Source organism: Crocodylus porosus, unplaced genomic scaffold (assembly GCF_001723895.1).
Source record: "Crocodylus porosus isolate Cpor-Errol unplaced genomic scaffold, CroPor_comp1, whole genome shotgun sequence".
Classification (NCBI taxonomy): Eukaryota; Metazoa; Chordata; order Crocodylia; family Crocodylidae; genus Crocodylus; species Crocodylus porosus.
The window spans coordinates 199051918-199072373 of record NW_017728906.1 but is presented as its reverse complement, the minus strand read 5'-3'; the positions used below and the strand labels follow the sequence as shown (position 1 = coordinate 199072373).

The following is a 20456-nucleotide window of genomic DNA, read 5'->3' as shown; positions in this document are numbered from 1 at the left end:
GTTCATCTTGGAGTCAATGATGACCCCCAGATCCCTTTCCGCCTCCGCGCTGACAAGAGGGGAGTTCCCCAGCCTGTAGGTATGGTGCCGGTTGTTCTTATGAGTGTACTGTTCTGGATTATCAAATCCTGAATGAAAAATAACTCGATAAGAGAGAATCCTGCCATTCATTGCGTCACCCTGGGCAAACTGCTTTGTCCTTCGGCTCAGCTGCTTGTCATTTGGTCCTTGAACTTGAGGAAAATCAAGTACTTTATTAGTATAATTTTATATATAGAGAGAAAATAAAACTAAAAATCTGACTTTGAAGGAATATTATTAGCACTGTGCACTTGGAAGTGCAGTAAAATTTCTAGTAGTCTTGTTTTGGTTCTTTCTTTTCTTTTTTTTTTTTCTTCAGTTGTGTTAAGAATCTGTTGGCATGGCTTATTTGTCTGGTTATGATAGTTTTAAAATATTTCATGGTTAAATTCTGTACAGCTCTTTGGGGCCCCTGACATCCACAGTTTTCTTTTTCATGCCTGTTTTTATTAAGTAACTTAATAAAACAATCCTGACTTGTGTGTTTGAGTGGTGTGGCTACTTGTTATGGGAGAAATAGGTAACACTCTTGCTTCATATAGGTCACCAACCAAATATAATATGGGAATCACTTCCATTTGGTCCCAGGTTAGGGTAGAGTTGAATCAAATGATATAATGCAGGGGTGGGCAGAGTATGGCCTGCAGGCTGCATTTGGCCCGTGGAGGGACTTTGTCTGGCTTGTGGGGGGGGTCCTGCTTGGCACTGTGGGTCCTTGGTGTGGGGGCCTGGGGCAGCCTGGAGGTGGCGCTGGTGGTGGTGGGGGCCCCAGCTGAGCTGCCACTGCTGAAGCTGCTGCCTGCCCCTGCCAGCTCCCTGCCCACTCAGCCCCATCCCACACAGGGAGGTTTGGTGAGCTGTTGCTTAGGGGGAAAAGAGGAGTGTGCTGACTTGGCTCATGATGGCAAACTCCCTATGTGGCCCACAGGCCTAAATAATTGCCCACCCCTGATCTAAAGACTGTCAAGCTGTTAATCCCTTTGCTCAAATGGTTCCCTGGATAGTGCAGTAGACTGGGACAGGAGATGGCAATGTTATTTTGGTGGTGGGCCAGATGACCCAGCTCAAGTGCAAGCGGGGGCTGGTGCTAGGACCCGGCTGCCGTCTTTCTGCTGCCTGGCTGTGTCGTGGCTCAGTCAAAGCCTCCCTTCTGCCAAAGCTGCCCTACTGCATGCTGAATCTAGTGGCTCTGCAGGCAATAGGTTGCTGACTCCTGAACTAGGACAAATGTCCTGGCCTGAATAACTTATCTAAGCATTATGTTGGTCACAGAAGCATGGTGGAAAGCTACTAAATTCAAATATGTGTATATGCTTTTTAATGTGGAAGAGAGAATACCAAAGCCCCCCCAATCTCTGCTGAACTAAGTGAATAACTGGTAATGAGAGAACTGTATTAAGATGACTCATGCTTTCTCCTAGCTCCCTCCCTGCCATGGTGCTGACCTCAATCAATCAGTTGACAATAGAGTTGTTGGCTTTAACAGACGGTTCCTGTTTCTCATTTCATGTTAAACTACCTGGTTGTGAACACAGCTGGCCTCAGCTAGATCATGCGACTGGTCCTCTTCCCCCAAGCCTTCATCACTCATTGTTAACGCATCATATCCTTCATTAGATCATGAGCTTCCTGAAACAAGCACTTTCCTTCTCTGTATGGTGCTGGGGTTATTAGCACCCCAGCTTTGATGGAGGCTTTATAGACACTGTGGCAGAAACTAGCAAAGGAATAGACCAGTGATTTTTCTGTCAGGATGCTGCAGCACCCTGGGGAGGCTTGAGATCCTTTTAGGGGTGATACAGGGTGACACCGTGTTGTTGTTTTTAAGTGTGTAAACATGATTCCCAAGTCGCATCCAGAGATTCAGATGGAAATCCATAGTGTTAAACTATTCTGATCCGCTACGGGCTTTCTGAGCTCTTTGTGACTAAAGAATTGTGCTGCTGTTTTTCTGTAGTCAAAAAGAAAAATAAAAGAGTGAAAGTGAAGATTGTGCATTTCCTTTGGGATGCCGTGAGTCGGAAAAGGTTGCGAAGCACTGGAATAAATGCTAGTTGGTTTAAAAAAAAAATCTAGGGGGAAGTCAGATTTTTTTTTTTAATAGTAGGGCTTTAAATTTGTATATCTTCATGTTCCTGGAATCCTCTTTACTATTAGCAATGTTGGCTTTATTTGCCAATGACTTCATATTGGGCGAAATAGTTATTCAGTTAAATGTGGCAAGAATGATGACTTTGGAAAACAAGTAATGAAGAATCTGAAGGCAAGAAGAAAGAAGTTAGGATTAGTTGCTCCTCTTTTTTTATAATTGTATTGAAACGCTCATTTTATTTGACTCGCAGCTTCCAGGGTGTTTTTCAGGGTGTCCCATCTTCTCCCACCCTGCCCTGTTTTTTTGCCGTGTCACTTGGGAGTCTGAAATGTGCACCCTGGCTGGCATTTTCTTGCTTAGTAAGGGTAAAAACAGGTGCATTGTTGCTTGCACAGAGTTCAGAATTGCATTTAGTTTAAGAAGGTTTAGGAAATTATATTAACAGTTCATGAAACTTGCAAAAGGTCTGAGTGTTCCCCTAGATGTGGCAGAGACTAAACCACACGGATTTCTCTTTGGAGGGTCCTCGAGCTCTGGGTAAGACGTTTCAAAACCTGGTAGAGCTGATAGACTGCTGCATGGTCCCTGTTGTATGGTCCTATCTGCCAAGCTCAGCAATCTCATCAGAAGGGGAACACCTGGATAGTTTAAATGCTTAGTGGGGCAGTGATAAAATCAGAGTAACTTAAGCATGGCAGCTCCCAGGCAGATATAATGTCGGCTGCACTAAAGCTGACAAGCCAGACGCTTTGCTTTCAGGGCCGAAGCCTCTTTTTTGCATAAAGCCAAAAACTACTTACTCATGCTGCTTAGCGTCTCCCTGTAATATCTGGAAGGTTGGTCTTGCTGACAGTTGGGGAAGCCAGCTATTAGTCATCACTGTCTTTTCTGTTGGGTGTCAGGTATATTGATGCGGGTTGTATCTGTGTGCGCTCAAGGACTTACAAAATATTTGCATTGCAGCAGCTTCGAAATCTAATTCTACATTTCCAGTTGGGAAGTGGGGGAGCTGTACTCTGGAGGAACTGTAATAGTCTTTTAGGGAGGGGTCTCTAATCAATGCTTCAGAAACCGCCTTTGTCCCTGTAGCATGCCAAAGACTTGGACTGGACCTCTGGTATGCAAGCTTGTGTTGCTATATATTGTGTAAAAACTGCTGAAATAACAGTTGCTATGGGGTGAAGTGAATAACTCCTTTGACTTGGTATTATGGTAGTTGTGCCTTGTCACAGTTTATCGCTTGAAATTTTGATGCATGTCGGGGATCGACGAGAGCCACTTCCGCGTAGTGATCCCTGCTAATGTCTCTGGCCAGAGACGTCCTGAATTGACAAAAACACCAAAGCGCGCAGAGATAAAGATACGGATGCTGTTTTTTTGTCATCCAAAAGAAGATGCTCACCTAGGTTGTAAATTTACTAGAAGCTTGGAAGTGACTAGCGTAGTCTTGTTGCTGTAGTAGTCCCTTGTAATTAGGGCCCTACGCAACTCAAGGAGGCAGCTGGCCAAACTCATGGGCAGGTCCCAGGGCCAGGTGCGATTTTTTGCGGGTTCGGTGTGGTGGGGGCCTGCCTTGTTGCCCCCATACCTCTGGCTGAGGGGCACTGGTGACCCTGCCCCTCACTGCCGGGTGGTAGAGGGGGACGGGGCCCTATAAGAGACAGCCCTCTCAGCCAGTCGGCAGAGAGGGGCCAGGGACAACAGGCAGGGTGCAGGCAGCTTCTTCCGTGCCCCCCCTACTTACTGGCAGGCTGCAGCGCCATGAAGACTCCTGGCTCCTGGGCAGATGGCATTTTATTTTCAGTAAGCTTTTGTGTAGTGAGCCCACTGCTTTTTGTAGGGATCCCCTGAATTTTTGGTTTCCACAAAAATCATGTAGTGGCAAATTTGGTAGGTCCCTACTCATCCCCACCCACACGTCCCCACAATTTCCCCATACCCATTTACACACTCCCCCACATCCCCTCCCCCCCACACACTTCCATACCCTCTCTCCCCCCAATATACAAGAGTAAGGCCTCATTTTGAGCTATTATGCAATCACCTCTATACAACCACGCACCCCCCTGATGAAAATATATATTTTTAATAACATTAAAATATGCTATTTTCAGTGGTTTTGTTTGTATACAATTTGTTTTTGATTCTGGTTCCAAGATTGCAAACCCCCTTCCCAAAAGGAGTACTTCTGGGGGCAAGGGGAGGGACTAACAGTGGCAAAGGTCAGTGGTTAGGGGCAGGACTTCTGGTCCCAAGATGGTGATGAGGGGGTGGGGCACCTGTCAAGGGGCGGGGCTACCTTTTCAGCCCTGGTCACCTTGCCAAAACTCGTAAAGTGGCCTTTTACCCAAAATAATTGTCTGCCCCTGGTCTGGCAGATGAAGCAGTAATGGATTGGGAGGACAAGAACTGTAAAGTAAAGAGCACATATTAAAGTAGCCAATGAGAACTTTTTGACCAATATTGAGCATTAAGTGGCAGTAGCTGGCAATAGCTAACATCAGGCAGTAATAGAGAACTTCTTTAAAATCTTCTCTTTCTTGTTCAGAATAACTTGTTCTGCCTAGAAAAAGGGTGTTTGGCCTCATGCACGTCTCTGAAGACTCTCTTGCAAATGCTGACTTGAGCAGACAGTCAGCTGCATGGGAAGGTGCGGTGTATAGACGCCTTTGTGAAATGGAGATGCTTGCCTGCATTCGAGGGGGCTGTGCTGGGTCTTGACATCTGTTGGGTAACCTTGGCCCAGAAGTTAGGATTAAAACACAGGTTGCCAGAACTGGAAAATTTGGATGATTGTGCGCACGCACACATGCACATGCACACACATTTATACCATATATATAAACAAGGTAATAAACACAAGAGGGTGTGTGTGTGTGTGTGTGTATACCTTGTTTTTATTTATATATGTATGTATATGTAAGCACACGCGCATGCTGAAAATGAGATCCGTTTTATTTAAGGGTGTAGGTACCAAGTTTCTGTTGCTCTTATGAGCTGGGACAGCCTTGTTTAGTCAGCCACATATGTATTTGGTTTGGGTCACAGTTTTACAGTTATTTCATGCTCTGCGTGCCCAGCAGCATCTTTCCAAAATAGACTCTTTGCTTGTGTTGTGAGCGAACACAGAACGTCTGTTATCGCTGTTACTGGAAGGTGCTTGGATATTATGGTGATGGGCCTGGCATAAGGAGCTGCATAGAACGGAATGCAGCCGAGGAATAGACTTACTGTCTTACTTTTGGGCGCTTGTAGGCTACTATTTATTACCCACTTATCCAGTTGTTAATCCATTACTGCCATTTTATCCACTTCATTTTCATAGCTGGATTAATAATTTCCAAATATTTGAGTTGGTTTAATGACAAGAGGCTTCTTCAGACCAGATATTTTTATTGAATTCTAAGGTTGCTTCTTACAGCCTTTTCATGGAACAAAGTGGCTGTTTACGTAACCAGTTACCACCACCTGTTTTTCAATATTTCCCCCTTATTTCCTCCCACTTAGCGACGGCTTCGCCACCTACGGAATATTGCTGCACGGAATATTGTTAATAGGAATGGTTTTCGCCTCCTGGATACCTACTTCACTCTTCACTTGTGTGATAACACCAGGATATATAAAGGTAAAAAAATAAAAAAGCCTGTTACAGATGTTCTCATTCTCCATCTTTCTATACTACTACAATGCTCTCCTCTGGCATGTCTTTTTCATTGAAATCCAGCATTTCAATGAGTCTCACTGCCAATGGGAGATTTGTATTTCATCTGAAAGTACAAGAAAACTCTTCCTGCTGTTAGGAAAAGGAGTAAAACTTGTAGCCGGTTCTAATCTGGCTCACGCAGTTTTCTTTGCTGTGGTCCAAGCATTGAACTTGGTCAGCTTGACATTAGCTTTCAATGGTTTGTTCTGTTTAAAGGAGCCAGAACTTGTATAATGGAGCACTGCATTACTGTGCAGTAACTCAGATTATGGTTTTAAAGGCCTGGTCTCCTGCTGCTGGTATAGTCTAAGCTTCAGACATTATTCAGCAGTTGATAAAGATTAAACTATTGACGCAGCAGCAGCGGGCACACTTTGCCATGCCATGCCAGCTCTGGAACACCTATTTTGCTTCTCCTGCATCTGACCTGGGCTCCTATTGTGCCTGGGTTTGGGGCGTAATATATCTCAAGTTTTTTTTTCTAAGGGTGCTTATCACTGTGGTAACCCTGGTTGAATTTTTCTTGAACTACTTTCTTCAGCTGGAATTCTGCCACTGAAAATTTTTTCCCCACTCCTAGCCTAGTAGAAGCATGACTGCTTAGCATAGCTTTTCAGAAGACTGTGAACGAAGAATGGGTTTAACCTACTAGGCTAGGAGCGCGGAAACCATTTTAGTTATCACTGTTTTAGGTAGGATGCACTACTTTAAAATAGTAATGGGAACAGCTGCTGTGGTCTTAATGTCGTATGTTCTTATACACGTAGATGAGACCTGGCAACTGAACAAATTAGACTCTTTCTACACATCCCTTCCCAACCTCTGACACTATTTGAGGTTTAAATACCTATAGCTAGAATAGGTTATTAGATTAAACTAGGGGTGTCGAATGTTTGTCTTATGGACCAGACCAGGTCAGTGGAGCAGTGTCATTTGGCTTGGTGGTGAGGTGAGTGGGAGGCAGGTCTCGCTGCTGAATTTAGGGGCATGGAGCCAAGTCAGGTATGTGTCAGTGTCAGGGGTGAGCAACAGGTGCCTTCATCTTTATGGCTCCCTGATGCTGCTCACCCCACTGCCGTATCCAGATGTGGCCTGCAAAGAGCGTGAGTGACTAATATGCCTGGACTGAAACAGTTTAGTCTTGATGAAAAGATTCTGCCTAATGCTGCTAAGGTTGAAGATATGTTGCATTCAGCAGGTCATTGTAATATAGTTAATACGCTCTTAAATTGGCTGTGTGACATTAAACTTCCTTTTTAGAAGTATGCAAACAGATGATATTCTTATCTTGCTCCAGACAACATTTATCTGCACTATATGTAGTTCAGATTTGCCCCCCTTTTTATGGTTTGATTTGTTACTTGCACTGCAACAAAGGCATATGTAGTGGCAAAAATGGTGTTTCCCTGCCCTCTCACCCCCACCTTCCTTTTCCCAATCACCCCCTTCTCCTATCCCAGCTCTGCTGTTGCTAGAGCTTCCTTTTTAAATCAGTCCAAGCATGAATTACCTCAACCCAGAGAAATCCCAAACTGTTGTACAGCTGTTTGGGTAGAGCTGACAAGATCTTTGTGTTGCAGCATGAGTTGGCAGGGACAACTGCATTTTTGCTACCTAGTTCTTGCATAGTATTTCCCAAACTTTTGCTACCTGGGGCGCACTTTTTTATTTTTTTCCAATTAAAATTGGTGGTACATTTCACTCTCTTGTACCCAAAAAGAGGGAGTGGGAAAAGCAGTGGCAGCACAGTTGCAGCTTGCAAATGTCTGGTCTCTGGTCCAGACACCCTGAGGCTGGGGAGTGGCATCCGAAACAAAGTTCATGCATCCCTGTGAAACCACAGGGTGCCAGCACCGCTGTGGTGGGGAGTGGAGTGCTCCCTGAATATGGGCATACACAGCCTCTTGCACCTGGTAGGCTGTGCTGGGGCTGGACATCTGCAAACTGCCACACCCTAGCTGCACCTGGGGGATGCTGTGTCCCTGTCTGCACCCTGCCTTACATGCAGCATGTGCCCCCTTCCCCTCAATAGTAGTGTGCCTGCAGCACACTGGTGCTGGGAATTGCTCTTCTAGCACTTTTGTAGGACACCTGAAGTCCTGCGTGATCCTGGAACGTGGCCATTACTCTTCCCCATTCCAGAAAGAGTGAAGGTACCGTCACGAAACCTCACTGTGAGGGCAATTCAGCTTTGGAACAGGCTTCCTAGAGAAGCAGTAGAATTTCTACCCTGGGAAGCTGTCAAGCAGGTCAGACAGGCACTTGACTGGGATGGTTTAGGACTTGGAAAGAACCTGTTGCATTTTAGAAAGACTGGTGTTTGAATTGGAATAAATATGTTGTATCCAAGTTTAAAGTAGGTTGTTTTTTTTTTTTTTTTTTTTCTTAGCTCATCCTCTCTCTTGTTTTTTCCTCTCTCTAGAATTTTATCAGAGCGAGGTGATTAAGAACTCTCTGGTAAGTTTTTAATATTGACTGTCTTGCATAAAAATCTGAATGCTTCATTTGTCTCTCGTCACATCTATTATTACATTATGTTCAGAAGACAGCACCTGAAACAGTTCTTGCTTCCAGACAGGATGTAATTGTGTTGTTTACTTTTGAAAATTCATAGAATATAAAGGGGAAGGGGCAGTGCTTTAGTTTTAATAACTTCAGGCTATCATGAATACCTTAACAACCTAACGAGTGTATCTACACATCACCCTATATCTCTGTACGGTGCGCTACAGCAATATAGCGATCACGTGAGTCTACATGTGATCAGTGGCTATTTTGCTATAGTAGCGTGCTTCCCCATTTTAGCGTGTCACTATGATGTAGTGGCAAAATCTAACTGTGTGCATGGCACGGTGGTATGGGCGTTTACTGCACCATGCTCTAGTACTTCCAAAAGGAAGTACCGTAAAAGCTCTGTTATCTGGCATCTCCTGGGAATGGGGGATGCCGTATAACAAAATATGCCGGTTAATTGAGCTGCCTGGGCCACTGCTTCTCTCGCTGCGTTTGGGGTGTCCTGTTGCCCCTCCTGCAGGCCCCACGGGACAGGGAGGCGAGCTCCGCACAGCCTGTTATGCCCCTGGGCTGTGGGGGCTCGGCAGCACAGGCTGCTTTGCCCCGGATCGTGGGGGCTTGGAGAAACCAGAAATGCCATGGTGGGCACTTCCGGTTTCACTTTATCCTACAAGCTGGCATGCCGGTTAATTGAGCATGCCGGCTTGTAAGATGCTGGTTAACAGAACTTTTACTGTACTAAAGCACTAAAAGGAAGTACTAAAGCATGGCGCCATAGCAGTGTCGCTGTATGGCGACATGTGGATGTGCCCACTGCCATGTAAATCTGAACTCATTCCTGTGGTTACAAGCCATGTTGGGGGTTACTAACTGAATGTTTTGAGAAATCTCTTGTACCTTTTGATAGCATTTTTTTTATAGTTGGGTTGTTGCACCTGTCAACAGCAGAGGAAAGTGTTTTTTTTTTTTAAAAGAAACCCCACAGTGCAATTGGAAAACCATGGAAACTAGTCAAGGGATATAAAGCAGATGTATAAAATAACCTAACTCATTTTAGATGCTCCATAGTTTTCAAGTTTAGCTGGGCACTTAAGATCCAGCATTGCTAGGGTTCTTCTGCCTGACCACTCAACTGTGAATATACAGCAATGGCGAGATGATTTTGAGTGCAAGGTACTCAGTCCTATTGATTTCCAAAGATATGATCCCAAAGCCTTGATACATAAGCTCTCCTCCTGCTTCATGTTAGGCTGCAGTCCTACCCTGGAATATTGAAGAGGTTTTCTTTGTTACTGCCCGAGGTGATTCTTGATTCAGGTGGACAAGGTGTAGCACTTGGATCTGGCTTCTTGGTTAGGTAGTTCTGCCTGAATAGTTGACTTTCTTCTTGGGCCTAACTGTCTTTAGGATAAGTGACCGTCTGCTGTCCCTTTGATTAGGGTAATTTAATTTCCACAACAGGCCTCTAAGAGGGGTGCATCAGACTTCAAAATAGCTTAATTGGGAAAGAAAATAGCAATTTTGTCCCTGTTCCAAGCCCTCTTCAAATGGATTGAAATACCTAGAAGCTGAATTACTGAGTGGCAGTAACATTTCAGCAAATTACACTTTTTGGAAGTGTTTTTGCTTTGGCATATTAGTCACATCAACAAAACAGCATTCTCTTGGCCAATTGCTTTTAGTTTGGAAGAAAGTAAAGCCTTCTTGCAAACTTATTAAAGAGTTGAAAAGGGTAAATTTGTCTGGCAAGCTGTGAATCTAGCAGATGGTTTTAGTACTGGACTGACTGTTTCACTATCTAGATGAGAATTGGTTATGGTTATGATGCATACCAGTGCCAGCAATTGTAATGACCTGCCAAGCCCTACAAAACCTTTTTCTTAAAGGAAGCCAGTAACAAGACTCAGAACTTGGCTCGTATTTTTGATGGTTGGCAGTGAAGTCCACACAACATTTTTGCTTTCATTGCTTCTAGCCTCCCAGAACAAGCTATCCAGTGCTTTATTTTTCTACTCCCTGAAATGACTGTGTATTAGAAGCAGCAGCCTAGCGTTCGTATGGCATGCTATAGGTATCCACGAATGTGGAGAGAGAATTCAGTAAGACAGGTTTTAAGTTGAACTTTTTGTTTTTGGTCATAACAGCTTCTTTAGACATGTCATTCATCGTAATTTCTAGGAATTTGAGATTTAGAGCTTTTGGAAGTATTTGACCACTAGAGGCAAACTGCATTGAAACCCTTGCATATAGGTGAATGTTATGGAACATCATCTTGTGTATGCAAGCACAGTGAGCTATGAAACGTATAGGTCCAGAAACAGTTTCCATTGCTTGGGTTTCAGTGCCAGCAGCCTGTAGATGGCTTCTGTGTAGCCAGAAGTTTATAAACTAGCATCTAATCCTGTGACCTTCCTACAAAGTGTTCTGTATGTGCTGAATGCAGGGGGGCTGGGGGAAGGGGCATGTATTTAAAGATTTGCTTGGCTGACACTGATAGCTGACTTATTAACAAGCCATATTGGCCAATACCGATCTGATAGTTGATTTACAGGAATGCAGCCCCACAGCTTGGAGAGCACCCATGAAAACCCATGCCCATGCTATTGGTAGCAATTTATCATTTTGCTGCCTTTCTTTAGTTAGAGCCTCACTTGATTACCGAAGCTCCACTTTGCACCTTAAGCAGCACCTGTGAAAAAGTTCTAGTTAACTGCCACCCTCCCTACCAGCATTATGCTTCCTTTTGTACAAGCTGCTATCAGATCTGTAGACAGCACCTTTTTTGGAAATATTGAAGTGAGTATGGGGTAAAGCAGGGCTGTCCAGCTGCTGGTTTGCAAGGGGTTAACGTGGCTGGTGGGCTCATGCCTGGCTACCATTTCCCCCCATGGTTGAGGTTTCTGGGGCAGCTGTGAGGGGGGTGGGAGGGAGGACTTGCTGTCTGGTGATAGCAGCTCTCATGGCTGGGGTCCTGGGAGCTTGCACCTGCCCCTGCATGCAGTCCACATGCTGTTTGGCTGGGGCTGGTGACTGTCGAAACTGGACAGCCCTGGGGTGATGGATGTTTCTGTAATCACTTGTTGGGGAAAAAAGGGATCCTGTGGATGCTTCTTGCTCTGACTTGCTAATAACCAGCTGTGCGTGTTTAACTTGTCAGACTGCCTGAGCACCAGACAGCAAGGCTTGCATGGCTTTCATTTCACCTGCTGTCTAAGTTGTGCCTTGTCCAGTTGCAACTATTTTCCATTGCTGCTTAGGAACAAGACCACTATGATTATTCAGCTCATGGGACACCTGAAACCTTCAGAAACTGCATTCTTTAGACTCCTGCCAGAATAGCTCCCCTGGATTTCATCTGTGTTCTCACATTTCTACTGAGTTCTGGACTGGCTTGCCTCTCCACCTTTTTAAAATGAAAAAATGCTATTGAGGGTGACAGCACTTGGGGTTTGGCATGGGTGACTGGAGCCTCCTGAGTCGGAGGGGGGGCAGTAGCTGTTGGCAGCAGGTATGGGGCTGGCGAGCACCTGTAGAAACTGCCATCAGGGATGGGGCTGGTAGGCACTTGCGGAAGCCGCCACTGGCAGCAGGGGCAGCCCTGTTGGGGTATGCCCCCCCCATCAGTCGCCTATGGGGTTTGGTCAGCGTGGCACAGTTCTGGGGGAGGAGCAGAAGGGGAAAATGAACAACTGTTATTTGGTGACATGTTCAGTTAGCGAGGAGCAAATTAGTGCTTGTAAAGTTAACTACACTGCCTTGTTTCGAAACCAAACCATAAAACATGGAACGGAGCAGTGTCTTTTCATGACGCCCCTTTTCTTAAATACCATTTTTCCCCATCAATTTGGAAAAAGTTTGTGTTTGTTCTGGCAACATGCAGTTGGAGAGGTAATTTCGTAGCTTCTGGAAGGAAACAGAAGCGGGTTGGAATGTTTGGATTTGGCGCACAGGAATATGGGGGCCAGCCTAGGAAGCTGGATGGGGAGGGAAGGCTTGAATTACGAAGACGAGCCTGATGGCTTTGCATAACTCGAACATCAGACTAGCAGGGTTCTACTTCAGTCCGTGCAAGCTGGACTCACGTATTCAGCCCTTCTTATAGTTTAAAAACTACAGATTATATTAACATGCAAGTTATTTGGTTGTTCTTACATCTTTATTTTGGACACCAACAGAATCCGACATGGAGGAGTCTTGACTTTGGACTAATGCCTGATCGCCTTGATACATCGGTGTCGTGCTTTGTGGTGCGGATCTGGGGTGGCAAGAAAGAGCATTATCAGCTGTTGATTGAGTGGAAGGTCAATCTGGATGGACTGAAATACTTGGGTCAACAGGTAAAATAAACACATTTTTTCCTTAACCAGTAGATTGGGTAGCTAAAGGTTTGTGTTATGTAGAAGTGGTGAGTGGAAAAAGCCATCTAAAACAGCCTGGGGAAGAGCGAGCTAATGGGTAATGAATTATGGCATAAAACTAGTAATTAAAACCCTGTTAGTATGTATTGCTCAATCCATTGCAAGGAGCGATAATTAGGGCTGGCACATATTGTTAGACACCTTAAAGTGACTTAAGTTGCATTGTCTGTGTGAGTCTGCTAACAGTGGCCCTAGTGGAGAAACTGTGGTATGGTTATATATATGGTTCAATATCTCTGTGCTTCTGTACACATCAAGATGTTAATTTAATGCAGTGATTGAATGTCCACAGTGCCCTTTGTTCTAAAGAATAAGACAAGATGATGCTACTAATCCTGAGAATTTTTCTTGTGCTTGTCCATTTCTGGAATATTGGGATGGAGAGGTCAGTTAGTCATAGAAATTTAGGGGTGGAAGGGACCTCAGGAGGTCACATCTAGTCCAGCCCTCTGCTCAAAGCAGGACCAGCCCCAACGAAACCATCCCAGCCAGAAACAATCGGACAACAGTTGTCTGATGTGGACTTGCTGTCCATGGACCTTATAGGTAGAGTGTAATTTTTAGTCATGACCTTTTGTATAATGCAAGTCATTGAGCATGTGAGCTTGCATTACAACATCTAACGGTTTATAGAAAAATAGTACCTAATGCTGTATTTCCTGAAGTGAACGGAAGGTGTCTGCACACAGGTGCTGTTTTTAAAGTAATCTCAGATGGATATATTGCTATTTCCTGTTGCTTCAAGGAGATTCTTTTTAGAACGAGAGCACTTAAGGAGTTGTTTGAAAAGTCAGTCTTCTAAAATGTTGGAAATGAAATCACTTGTTCTGGAATCTGGTTCTTTTGCTGCACAAAATGCAAGTTTCAGTCTCATGTTTCTGTCCTAATAGAGTAAGGAAAGGGATGTTTGGAGAATGTTCTAATACTGGCTCTAGTTTATAAGTCACTACTTCTCTATAGAGAACTCACTATATAGCATCAATTTTATGCTCAGCTGTAAGCTGCAAGAGCATATGGTCTAATTCTGAGTAGAGTCTTCTGAAAACTAGCTCCTATTACCAAGCAGCTTTTGAATCGCTGCTTTGGTTTTTTTTTTTTGTTGATTTTTTTTATTTATTTATTTTTAATATTTTCAGTCTTTCTTTTGCTATATGTTCTGGCCCTGGAAAGGAGGAAAGCTTGTTAGTAGATATGGTGTCTGTAATGAGACCAGATGCCGCAGAATAATTAATATAACTATTAATTTTCACTTTGCACCATAGAAAATAAGGGAGTACCACAAATAATAGCTGAATACTCGGTCACTCAGCTTTGGAACTGGGGAAATCAATAATGTTTACAGCAGAAAAGGTGCCTCTAGCTGTCACAGAAACAGCAATTGAATATTGTATTCAGGAAAATTTATGTTGGCCTTAATATATCTCTTCTTGTTTTACAGATACATGCCCGAAATCCAAATGAAATAATTTTTGGTTTGAATGATGGTTATTATGGCGCTTCATTTGAACAGAAGGTAATAATGCTCACTAGTTATGCACGCTACTTAGTACTCTTGGAATTTAAATCTCACCAAGTGAATAATAGCCTAGGGTGGAATTTTTAGTGCGGATGTGGAAATGTTAAGCCTGTAAATGAAAGTGGAAATTTACTTTCAGCTCTTCTAGAAAATTACGGTGTTTTGAATAGATGACCTCATTTCCAACAGTGCTGAGTTATCTGTCTTCCATATTTTTTAGCCAGGTGCTTACCTTTAGACATTCATGCTTCAAGACTGTAGCAAAGTCTTGCTATCCAGTTAAAATCTTGTCTTGTGAGTCACCAGCTTTAGTTTCCTAGTGATTTTAATGGAACTGATTGCAACCAGGTCTTGGCTTGCAAGTGACCATTCCTCCCTGCATACGAAGAGGGGGAAAATAAGCAAGTTTAAAATAAAGTACTTATAACTTCCCTGTTAGTAGCCATGTATCAGCTGAATCAGGGAATTCTTTACAGCAGTACAGAGCACACATGCTAGTACACTAAGTTACAGTTACAGAACAGGCCAATTATTCATTTTGCTGAACTTGTCTGCGATGAAGTGTTTCTGTTGCAACATCCTTACAACAAGAATTATCAGCTGTGCATCTTGTACCTAAATGGAATTTCAGTATTGACGTACTGTTGTTGCCAGCACAGTTTCAAATGTTAACTCTTCTGCTTGTCTTAATTGGAGAAGCATTGAAGCAGTCATTGCTGAATTATGGTATGTACGCTACACTGTTCCTGGCCTCCCTTTTCACTTAATTTGATAAAGATGCCTGGTGGGCCACAAAACCTGAGGGTTGAGTATGAAAGTGGTCCCCTGGTCTAATAACGTAGTGGTTCCCAACCCTGGAGTTTTTAAATCAATAGGCAAAAAATGGCCATGACACTTGGGAGGCCTGCATCACTGCCAGTGCGCACACAACTACCAGTAACAAACCTAAACCTCCACATGCTAAACTCAGAGCTCAGGTGAAGCTGCCCCTGCTGCAGCTCTCTCTAGTGCACGAGGGACTGAAACTAGCAGCAGGGGGCAGTCCTGGAGCACCTTCACAGTTTCCACTGCGGGTTTGGAGCATGTGTTTTTGGCAGCAGTCTCAAGAACACTGTAGAGGCAGTGTAGACTGCCCTTATGGTTAGGGAAAAGGGGTTTTAAACTTTAAGGTGACCAGATTACACCAGTTTTATAAAAGTTAAGCTATATCATCATCTAATATACATGTATATTTAAAGTTAATCTTCAGGCTTAATAGCCAGTTAAAACAGACTTTAGATTCAAGTTTTGGTTTGTTTTTTAAAGACGTTTCCTGCAAGCAAATGCCACTTGCTATTTTTACGGAGGCTCTAAGCACTGCATAATTAGAAGCGACAATGACAATCGGTAAAAGCTTTTTTGGAAATGAGACTCAAGCTGTAAGACACTTTGGAAATTGATTCTGTTAGAGAATTTCATGCCTGCAGGGCACCTTAAAGGTCATTTAGTCCAACCTCTTTCAGAGATTTTGGATCTGCTTTTCCTAAACCATCCTAGCTAAATGCCTATTCAGCCCCTTGAAAAAGATATTTTGATCTTCCAACTTGTCCTCTACTCCATCTTCTCTTATGGTAATGGGCACTGAAAGTTCATCTCTGTCTTCCACCTGGAGTTGTGGCCTCAGGCCCTCCAACGTGGAGACATGCAAGGTGACTTTTTATGGGTTTTTTCCTGTCCCTACTTGCCTATCTTATCAGTCAGGTCCTGACTACTCTGCAAAGGTAGCCTGTCAGAATGTGTTTCAGGATATCTCAGGCAAGATGGGCTCCTCTGGCTTGCAGGCACAACTTGCTGTACCTGGTGACTGTGTTGAATAGTGCAGTGGATAGAAGAGGGAGGCCCTTATGGGGTGAGGGTAGTGGTGGAATGACCCCTCCTTTAATGAAGTTGGAGGTTCCCCCTTCCTTTTCACATTGTGGTTTGTGCAGACAGCCAGCTAAGGGTAGCGAGTCAGCCTTCTTTTTGGCTCCTGCTTTTTGTCACAGGGCACCAGAAGGTAGTTGCCTGGATGGAGTCTTGTAGCAGGATGGGTCGAGTAGATGGACTCTGGCATGCTCATACTGATGTGATGCTTTCCCTTTTTGAAGCTCCTGCTTCTCAGTTCCCTTCCTACTCTTAAACATAGCATGCCTGAGAAGGACTGACATGAAACAAAACCTACTGGACCACATCAATGTGGTGGCAGTCAGGCCATGAAAGTCTCTTGCTTTGTGTTAGTCCTTCAGTCACAGACCTGGGTGAGGAGGTCTTCTTTTTCAAGGTCTTTCCAAAGATGGATCCTGCACTTCAGACTCCAAACATGCAGCACCTTGTGAAAGAAAGTGAGAAGCTGAAGAAAGGAATATCTCCTTTGGAGATGTTACCCAATAACACTTGTTGTATTGGTGTCTAGATATTTAGAACATATCTTAATTCGCTGTATTGTCAGTGTTGGGCGAGCTCTGGTGTAGTGTGTATTTTCAGTGGAAAGATGAAGTCCCTTCCACTTATTTACTAGGGACCAAAGCAGCTCTGCCTGAGGACTTCAGAGCACTTTGCTGTTAGCTAAGCCATATTGTGGGCTTTTGAGGAAAAGAGGGCATATAGATAAGAACTGCATCTCCCTCACTAAAGCACGGCTTTTTCTGTTATGGAAAGCATTTAACCATGTGCTGAAAACCTAGTGGCTCTCTCCTTTTCCCTCTCTGTCTCAGTATCAAATGGAAACTGCTTCAGGGACCTGGAAGTTCTGACCCTCATTTCCAAAAATGTTAGAATATTTAATGGCACTGTCGGGCCCTTCATCCAAAGCTCTCTGACTATTGTGTGTTGTGCAACACGATGCTGTAATGCTGAGCGGGAGCACTGCATTATTATTGACTCTGCAGAACAAGCTGTGAATGTGCCTGACCTGACCTGACTTGAAATTGTCTGAAGGCTGACAATTGCTGCACAAGGCAGCATAACTATGTGGCAGTCATGGGCAAAATGAGAAAGGCATAAGTTTGTGCCAGTAAGATCTGGCTCATCAGGAGTCCAACATTTCTTGGATGCTTCCATGTCTTCCTTGGGAGACTACTTCTGTGACTCTTATGAGTATTTATGGCCTGCTGTTTTAGTGTCATATATGAGGACAGGTTTTCTTTCAAGACTTTCTGTAAGTCCTACTGAATTCAGTGTTCAGAGCTGAAGCTGGAGGTTTCAGTGAATGACATTGGAACGTTTAACATGTCTTTGCATAAACGGTATTAGACGACTTGTGTGACAAAGGATTATACAAGTAGCAGTGGAAGACGGGAACTTGTCTGCAAGTAGCCTTTGTTGTTAGCTGTTAACTTTAAACTCCACGCGCTCCCACACTGAGCCCGGTGGATACCCAGAAGCAGCATCTCATTAGTTGGACCTGGCTCACCCAATGTCTGTATAAATCAGGCACTTTTAGTGGGGCTTTTTGGTACTTTTTATCTAATAGCTGACCGAATTAGCTTTAGATAAAAGCACCAAAAACCTCTGCTGAAGCACCCGATCTCTGTAGGTGCTACAGAGCTGGGTCGAAGTAATGTGCTGCTGCTTCTGGTAAAGCACATTATTTCTTTGTTAATGTCTGCAAGCAACCTAAATGTATTAAGCTTAACTACAAGTTGCATGGTCTAGTTCATGCAGTTTTCTCTTCAGTGCTCATGGTTACTTGTCACACGTGTTCACCACAACTGTTTAGATAGTTGCACTGGTGTTCAGAAAATGCAGATTTGTCTTCTAAGAAGGAAGAAATGACTCTCCTCTCTCTTTGCCTTCAGGATCACTCAGGTACCCAAAAGAATAGTCTTCTCCAGGTGGATCAGAATTGTGTTCGTAACTCATATGATGTCTTCTCTCTGCTTAGGTAAGGCTTTTTATTTCTGGAATAATCCTGTGCAACTTGTTGAACTGCTCAGTGTATGAGGAAATGAAATCTATAACCTTTTTTAAAAAGGGAACTGTTTCTGGACTGAAATGCACTTTAGGGAAGTGCCTAACTGGTGCAGCGTTATCACTGCTAGTAACCCAGGAGCACTGTCTGTCAGGAGGGCACTTGTCTTGTACCCCAGTGTCATTAAACCTCTGTGTAACAGAGATTTAAAATCAAGCCAGCCTGTGTAGCTTGCAGTCCCAGAGCCCTGTGCATTCCACATCCAACAGCTATGGAATCTACTTCCTGTGCTAAGCTCTGCAGAAAGCCCCTTGTCTGCTCCGCTCTACAAAGTGAAAGCAGATGAAACTAATTTTTAAAAAAAATTGTCCATAAAAAATGTACCCTGGCTCTTTCTAAAGCAGGGCTTGGCAACATATGACTTGCGCGCTTAGTCTAGCCTGTGGAGCCATGGCTATGCTGGGGCTGAACAGTAAGAAGCAGCGCAGGGGCCAGGAAGCTGGAAGTTATGCCTGCACTGCTGCAACTGCTGTCCCTGTCCCTTCCCGCTTCACAGCCATGTCTATGCTGCATCCTTGGGGGAGTTGGAAGCTGTGCACCTATTGCTGTCACTTCCCACTGTACCCCGCTCTACCATTTCTCGTCTCCCCTGCTACTTCGCTGAGATGGGAGCACAGCATCCAGCCAAAGGGGAGCTGTGCTGGTCCTGGGCTGGATAGTGGGGTGAGGGGAGTGTGGGTTTGGAGAAGCTACACTTGGATCACACCTTGGAGGGGGAGCAGCGGGCTGGGAGAAGTCAACGTGGTTTGGACATGGATCATAGTTGCAGGACTAGCAGGTGCAGTGTTGTTTTTTTCCCCAAATCCCCTAACCTCTGCACTGCTGAAGCCACCGTTCTGCACCAGGTTAGAGCTGGATTGTTCTGACCCATGGCCTGAAAATGGTTACCAGCCCCTTTAGTAGAGGGATGGGGTAATGCAGTAGCCAGAAGAAAAAGAGTGCTGTTTAGTTCGTGCATTCTTCTGATGACTGACTGACTTGCGCTCACTTTGGGAATGGATCCACATAGTGATCCACATGAACACAACAGATTTCCTGTCAAGAAGTATTTTGGATTTCAGGTACTCTGTACAGGTACAGCAGTCTCCCTCTGTCAATCACAGTGCAGAACAGGAACTTTATTTTCCATCATGTACTTTATATGACTCAGTGGGGAAAGTTAAGGTCAAACAAGCAGAATGAATGGGAAGTCCCTGCAGTCTCAGAACTATGATGTGATCGGGATCGCAGAGACTTGGTGGGAGCTCACATGCCTGGAGCAGTGCCGCTGTTGGAGGTCGCTGGGGAGAGCGACAACGGTGGTGTCATGGTGGGTGTGTGCTATAGACCACCAGACCAGGAGGATGAGGTTGTTGAGGCTTTCTTCAAACAGCTAGCAGACATTTCCCCATCACAGGCCCTGATTCTCACAGGGAGCTTCAGTCACCTGCTGGGAGGGCAATACAGCAGTGCTCAGGAAATCCAGGATGTTTTTTGGAGAGTGTTGGAGACTGCTTCCTGGTGCAAGTGCTGAGAGGCCACTAGGAGCCATGCCCTCCTTGGCCTGCTGCTCACAAATAGGGAAGACTTGGTGGAGAACGTAGAAGTGGATGACAACTTGGGCACAGTGACCATGAGATGATTGAGCTCAGGCTCCTGAGGAAAAGAAGGGAGGAGAGCAGCTGAGTAAGGACCCTGAACTTCAAAAAAGCAGACTTCAGCTCCCTCAGAGAACTGTTGGGCAGGATCCCCTGGTAAGCCAGGCTTTCGGGGGCGGGGGAAAGGACTGCAGCAGAGCTGGGTGTATTTTAAAGAAACCTTACTGAGCGTGCAGCAATGAACCATCCCAAAGACAGGAAGAATAGCAGGGAACTCTTCAGGGAGCTAAAACACAAAATAGAAGCTTATAAGAAGTGGAAACTTGGACAAATAGCTAGGGAGTCATATAAGCGCATTGCTCGGGCTTGCAGGGATGAAATCAGGAAGGCCAAAGTGCAATTGGGGTTGCAGCTAGCAAGGGACGTGAAGGGTAACAAAAAGGGTTTCTACAAGTATGTCAGCAACAAGAGGAAGGTCAGGGAAAATGTGGGTCCCTTACTTTTGGGGGAGACAACCTAGTGACAGATGATGAGGAAAAGGCTGAAGTACTCAATGCCTCTTTTTAC

At 44.5% G+C, this 20456-nt stretch overlaps 1 protein-coding gene across 1 annotated transcript in view; it reads left to right on the top strand.

Moving 5' to 3' along the window:
- The window catches only part of UVRAG (UV radiation resistance associated), a 142258-nt gene that overhangs the window by 11928 nt on the left and 109874 nt on the right, over window positions 1-20456 (top strand). The window contains exons 2-6 of the mRNA XM_019530474.1: window positions 5681-5798; window positions 8299-8333; window positions 12566-12727; window positions 14247-14321; window positions 18140-18225. Of these exons, the coding sequence (XP_019386019.1) occupies window positions 5681-5798; window positions 8299-8333; window positions 12566-12727; window positions 14247-14321; window positions 18140-18225 (476 nt within the window). The remainder of the gene's footprint in view (window positions 1-5680; window positions 5799-8298; window positions 8334-12565; window positions 12728-14246; window positions 14322-18139; window positions 18226-20456) is intronic.